This window comes from Physeter macrocephalus, chromosome 1 (assembly GCF_002837175.3).
Source record: "Physeter macrocephalus isolate SW-GA chromosome 1, ASM283717v5, whole genome shotgun sequence".
NCBI classification, from domain to species: domain Eukaryota; kingdom Metazoa; phylum Chordata; class Mammalia; order Artiodactyla; family Physeteridae; genus Physeter; species Physeter macrocephalus.
The window spans coordinates 77,652,660-77,659,624 of NC_041214.2; the positions used below are offsets into that span (position 1 = coordinate 77,652,660).

General features: G+C 38.1%; 1 protein-coding gene across 5 annotated transcripts in view; it reads left to right on the forward strand.

The window, feature by feature from the left end:
* The window catches only part of VPS8 (VPS8 subunit of CORVET complex), a 290,094-nt gene that overhangs the window by 118,352 nt on the left and 164,777 nt on the right, over positions 1–6,965 (forward strand). For all 5 annotated transcript variants that reach the window (XM_055084239.1, XM_055084243.1, XM_055084241.1 and 2 more), the window contains 2 exons: positions 5,026–5,145; positions 6,206–6,262. In XM_055084239.1, coding sequence (XP_054940214.1) covers positions 5,026–5,145; positions 6,206–6,262 — 177 coding nt within the window. The remainder of the gene's footprint in view (positions 1–5,025; positions 5,146–6,205; positions 6,263–6,965) is intronic.

Consider the following 6,965-nt stretch of genomic DNA (forward strand, 5'->3'; position numbering starts at 1 on the left):
TTGGACAAGAGACTAAAATTAAAATATTCTCTAGTTGTGCATAACATTAATGCATTAATTACATTTATAATAGTTCTTCATAATTTTCAAAGCTCATTTATATACATGATCTCATTTGAGCTATTTATTGACCTTGTAAGATAGGCAGTGATGGATAAGAGAATAGAATTGCTAAGCTCCCAAATAATGCCAGTTTGATCCAGGTGGCTAGTATGGAGAATTTTCACCTATATTTCCAAAATACCTTCCCAAATGGTCTTATTCTTATCCTTCTTTAATTCATGATCTTACCTCTCCTCTACCTAATATTCTTCTGTGGCTCCCCCTTGGCTCAGTTGAAATTAAGTTCTGCTGTGAGAGAAAGTTCAAAATAATAATAGCTTGTTATGGAAATTTAGTTTTCTCCTATAAGTCTGGAGGGTAGGCAACCTGATCTAGTAGAGCAGCTTCACAAACTTATCAGTGATGTACATTCCTTCTGTCTTACTGCTGTTATTCTTAGTATGTGGTTTGTGTCTTTTGATCCAAAATGGCTGCTGAGGCTCCAGCCATCACCTCTGCATTCTAGCCAGCCTGAATGCAGAAAGAGATGAAGAAGAAAGTGTTCTCTTTCTTTCAGAAAATTTTTTAGAAGTTGTGTACTGCAATTCTGCTTATATCATGTTGATCAGAACTTAGATATATGGCCCCTTAGATGCTAAGAGAGACTGAGAAATGCACTCTATTTTGTGGGTGGCCATGTGTTTAGCTAAAAATGAGGAGTTCCCTTTCTAAATTAGAAGGAAGGAACAGATGTTGGAGCACAAGTACTAGTTTCTGCCATACCCATCTAAACTGTTTAACACGACATCCAAGATGCTTCTATATCTTCTGGTCCCTGACTACTTCTCTATAACTGCTCCCCTCTCTGACCCTCCTCAACGCCCCCCCCCAACCATTCTGTATTATGAACTCCTCAACAGTTCTGTTTTTTTGTTTGTTTTTGTTATTTTGTTTTTTGTTTGTTTTGGCCCCACTGCACAGCTTGCAAGATCTCAGTTCCCCAACCAGGGATTGAACCTGGGCCATGGCAGTGAAAGCCCAGAATCCTAACCACTAGGCCACCAGAGGACTCCCTTCTCAACAGTTTTAAATTGTTGGAATTCAGTGAACTTTCTGTGTCACCTTTACAGCTTATGTTCTTTGTGTGAGTTTTCTTTTATCCCACCGTACCTTTTCTTTCCCTTTCCCTGCCTGGCAAATTTGTAGCCATTTTCCAAGACATAACTCAAATATCAGACATGAGAAACTTTTAGAACCTTTCTCACACTTCCAGTTTGATTATTTGCCCCTTCTCTGTGTTCATGTAACACTTCATGCTACACTTGGCACACTATAGTAATTGTTTACATGTATATTTTCCTACCTGGAATGAATTTCCTGTAGGTAGCAACTGTAAGGATTTTTTTTTTTTTTTGGTCATTGTTTTAACATGCCCAGAAACAGAAACATGTCCAGCACAATGCCTGCAACCTAGTAGATGTTCAAAAAATGTTTGCAAGTTGATTGAATTAGAATTCGAATTTAAAACTATACTAAGGGACTTCCCTGGTGTGCAGTGGTTAAGAATCCACCTGCCAATTCAGCGGACACGGGTTCAAGCTGTGGTCTGGGAAGATCCCACATGCCGCGGAGCACCTAGGCCTATGTGCCACAACTACTGAGCCTGCGCTCTAGAACCCACGAGCCACAACTACTGAGCTCATGAGCCACAACTACTGAAGCCCGCACACCTAGAGCCCATGCTTCGCAACAGGAGAAGCCACTGAGATGAGAAGCTGGCGCACCGCAACAAAGAGTAGCTCCCGCTCGCTGCAACTAGAGAAAGCCCACACACAGCAATGAAGACCCAACGCAGCCAAAAATAAAAATAAATAAAAATAAATAAATTTTAAAAAATAAAAATAAAACTCTACTAAGTTGGAAGAATGATCCAAATGAAGGAAATAAAGCTCCATGAAGTACTTAAACTCTTACTGTTGGTGAATTGTGCTCTTGTATATATATATTTTTTAATTGAAGTAGAGTTGATTTACAATATTGTTTTAGTTTCAGATGTACAGCAAAGTGACTCAGTTTTTTATATATATATATATTTTTTTCAGGTTATTTTCCATTATAGCTTATTACAAGATACTGAATATAGTTCTCTGTGCTATACAGTAAATTCTTATTGCTTATCTGTTTTATGTATAGTAGTTTGTATCCATTGATCGCATACTCTTGATTGACCCCTCCCACCCCCTTTTCCCATAGGTAACCATAAGTTTGTTTTCTATATCTGTGAATCTCTTTCTGTTTTATATATAGATTCATTTGTATTATTTTTTAGATTCCACATATAAGTGATATCATAAATATTTGTCTTTCTGAATTACTTCACTAAAGTATAATATTCTCTAGTTCCATCAATGTTTGCTGCAAATGGCATTATTTCATTCTTTTTTATGGCCGAGTAATATTCCATTACGTATATAAACCACATCTTCCAAAGCCATCTGTCTGTTGGTGGACACTTAGGTTGCTTCCATGTCTTGGCTATTGTAAATAGTGCTGCTGTGAACATTGGGGTGCGTGTATCTTTTCAAATTAGAGTTTTCATCTTTTCCAGATATATGTCCAGGAGTGGGATTGCTGGCTCATATGGTAGCTCTATTTTTAGTTTTTTAAAGGAACCTCCATACTGTTTTCCATAGTGGCTGCATCTTGTATATTGTTTTGATAGTATTTACCTAGGATCAATGAAGACTGAACTTTTGAGATTATTTTCTCATTTCTGGTGATAGAGTTGTACTCATTTGTTAAAGTATTTTTCTGAGGGAGCATAGGCAAGGACCAGAGAACAGGTGAGTGAGCATCAAACCTCAGGCATTATCATGGGTGCTGAATGGCTGCAGATATAGAGGGGGAAAGCTGTTAATTTGTGACTTTTTATAAGATTGCTCAGAAAATTTTGTAAGCATGGTTTCTGAAATCGGTCAGAGAGGAAATGAAGCTAAAATTTCTAGGATGATAACTTGCTGAGGCGGCAGGGGAATGGGCTGTGAGTTAGAACTGTTTCCTTTGAAGGTGTTTCTAGGATCACATAGTTAAAATTATATTTCAGAGCAAAAGGAAGAGCTAAAAGCAGAGAAGGGCACTAGTTGGGCCCTGAGAGTTGAGTCCTAGGAAAGGACCTGCACACTGAAAGGGAGTGATGACTGGGTATTTTAAAGCTATAGAAAGTTCTTTGAATATTATAAATTGGAATTTAGATACACACACACAGATTACAACTTGAAATATCCTCATACTCTAATAATGATTAATTATGCACTTGAGCAAGCTGTGACTGCTGGATTAAAAGCAGGCATGGTAAAAAAAAGAAAGGGACATAGTGCTTAGCAAAGTAAGAAAAGGTAGGCTAAAAGCTCGGCTCCAAGGGAATGTTTTATAGGAGAAATCTTATACTTTATCTTTGAACAGAAAATGAAAGGAGGGAACTTAGGACTTCTCTTTAGGTGAGATGGGGTACTATTCCCTAATTTGTTTTAGAGTTGCCTCCATAAATTCATCTAGTCCAAAACAATACCTGGTCTTCCTTCCCATACTTCTGCATTCTCCCTCTTTGTTAATGGCATCATTCTCCTCCCTGCCTGTCAGGCTCAAGACCTGCCATTTTTCATTCCTCTTTTAGCCACATGTTTCCACACATGTGAATACTTGCCCTGTCTCCTCTCTCTCTGCAGTGTCATTTGCATCTGTTTCTCCTTCCCTGTTCATTATCACTGCATTGTTCTGAACCCCTCTTTCTCTCCCTTGGACCCCTGAAATCACATGCATCTTGGTCTCTCTACCTTTTATCTCTTGCTTCTGTTATTTAATCCTAAACACTGCTGAGGGGGTAATTTTCTTAAGCACAGTGCTGATCATGATCAGCTCTCCTCTTTGCCCCTTTAGAAACTCCTCAGTTTTTGGTGGAATAAATTCTAAATTCCTTAGAATGACATTGGAGGCCTAATCTTTCCTTTCGATCTAATTTCTCCCTCCTCATGCATGCTGCTGCATTCTAATGAAACACACAGTTTCTCCAGACAAACTTGTATTTTCCTGTGTTCATGCTTTGCCCCTACTCTTCTCTCTGCCTGGACTGCTCTTTCTCCTGACATTTCCCCCTGTCATGGGTTCCACATGGGCTTTAAATCTCAGTTTAAGAGCTAGTTTTCTCTTTTTTTTTTTTTTTCAAATTTCTTCTCAAACCAGTTGAACTAAATTTCTCCCACTGTGCTTCCATAGTCATTTGTTCTTTATAATAGTGCTGATTGATCACATTATGCTTTTTATTTAAGATTTGTTTGCCTGTCTCACCTTGCTTTCTGGTTCATAATTCCCTTGAAGGCTTCTACCATAGCATCTTACTCATAGTAGTAGGTACTCAGGAGATGAGAGGTCACTTAAGTCAGAGGACTGATTGTGACTTGATAACTGTGTGTGGTTGCAAAGAGCCTGTTATATGAAACCATCTGTTTAAGAACTGCTTATAGACAAGGCAGAAACCATTCACTTCATGTTTTCGTGGGCTGGCTGAGTTCTTTTCTGGGATACCTTCACTCTCAAGTTATCTTACTTTCCAACCCCAGAGCAACTCCCTTCTTCCTATGTTGGTGGACAAATTTTTAATAAGGTTACTTTAATTTAAATTAACTTTAGATTCTCTTTTAAGAATTCAAGAAGGAAACATGATTAATATTTCTTTGAAATCCACCTCTCTACCAATTCAGTTCTTATCCAACTTGTGCCTAAAATTATGCCAAAAATTACTAAAATGCTTTCAGGGTGTGCAAGTAGTTGTTCTCCTTCTCTAAATGGTATTGAACTCAATTGTTACATAGCCAATAAAAGAATCTTTGAGTCTTTAGTACTGAGGCTTCCCCCAGCTTCTAATTATTTATTTTTCTGTGTCAAACCAGATCGCATATTGAATAAATGGTCTCTTTTGCTCATCAGGTTATGGTGGAGAATTCAGATTTTACTCCCTCACAAGTAGGGTGTCTCTTTACCTTCCTTGCCCGGCAGCTTGCAAAGCCTGACAATACCTTGTTTGTAAACAGAACCCTTTTTGATCAGGTGAGCATCTTTAACCATAAGAACTAGAATTGTTTTTATTTACTGTTCATAGAAAAATTCACTGGATTACATGGTTTCTTAATATAATAGCCTATTGGGTAAGTGTCTTACCAGGTAGAAGCTTTTTCACCTTTCAGTTTGGGTTTAAATTAGTTTTTTTTTTTTTTTTAATGTTGTGTTTGGGTAGTATGACTGCCTAGTAACTTGGTATCATGGGAGTATGGTTTGTGGAGATTGGTTTATATAGATTCTGTTCTCCCAGTTATTCTGTTGTTCTAAATTGCCTAGAATTCTTGGCTTAAGAATTTTCCAATTTAATAATCACCCATCTCACTGGTAGTAAGACTATGCTGTTAAGCATCTGGAGGAGAGATTACTTTTAGAAAATCTGAATTTACTTACAAATGACTTTAACTGTGAAGGTATTTCCTAATCCCAGTTAAATATCTCCACAAAGCCACAGGTGGCAAAGAAAATACTTTTTATCTGGAGAAAGTTGCTAATAATGACCAGCGTTTATTGAGCACTTCATAGAGCCATGCTCTGTTTCAAAGTTTTTAACTCCATACTCCCAGTAGCTCTGAAATTGCTATAGTTATTACTCCCATTTTGCAGATGAGGAAACTAAAACCTGGCGAGGTTAAGTCACTCATCCAAGGTCATACTTAATAAGTGTTATTATTAGCAATAAATATTGTTGTTAAGTGTTAATAAGCTTAGGATTCAAATTCAAGTGGCCTGACTCCAAAGTCCATGCTTTGTGTGGTCCACGGTGTTGAGGATCTTAAAGTTAAGGTATATAGATGATGCTGGCTTCCAGTCGTGTTTCCAAACAGCAAAGAAATGTCTATAAGGTATATATTAAATTGTTAGCATACCTGAAGCCTGTTGTGTCATCTACTAAGCCAGTCAGTTGGGAAGATACCATATACCTGTGGTGTTCGTTGAGCCAAGTGTGAATTAATTGGTGATATAGAAAGGGTAATAATGGTTTTCATTATGACAGTGGTGTGGCATGCATGCTGGTATCCAATTAAAAAAATACCTTTTCTTTGACCAGGTCCTTGAATTCCTCTGTAGTCCTGACGATGACTCCCGACACTCAGAAAGACAGCAGGTATGAACTGCTGGAACTCATCTTGCTAAAGAATGGGAAAGAAGACAGAGTAAGCCAGAAAGAACCTTTCTGTACTAGACCTCACTAGACATAAGGGAAAATGACTTGTGCCAAACCCTAATACTAAGCTAGACAGTGGCAACCAGAAAATAGTATGGATGGTTGTTAGTTTGAGCTTCAATCAAACTAAATTCCTAGGCAGACTGGACCTGTCTTGCATTCAACATGACATCAAAGAGAATATAAACTTTATCCTTTTCCTTCATGAGCAACAGTTGGCACCTGTTGTATGCTGCTTTCCACCATTGTCATTAAGCTGGTAACCACTTCTAGTTGCTATGGCCGTGAACCAGAAAGGCTTCAGGATCCTGAGTATTGGAACACTCAGCTTTTGGGAGTGCCACTACACTAGTGCTCAACATTTCTGGAGACTAGAATCCATCTGTCTCTCCACTAATCACTGTGAGAAAGAAATTGATTTAGCCACTTTCTCGAGGGTCCTTTCTAGGAGTAGGATTTCTTAAAAGCTTACCCACTGTAATTGTGAGAACTAAGAGAGGCAGTCTATTTAAAATTGATAGCAAGACTTTGTCAGCTAAGTAAGCTACAAAAATTAAGTGCTTTGAGAGCTATGCTGTTTTTTTTTTTTTTTTTTTTTTTTTTTTGCGGTACGCGGGCCTCTCACTGTTGTGGCCTCTCCCGT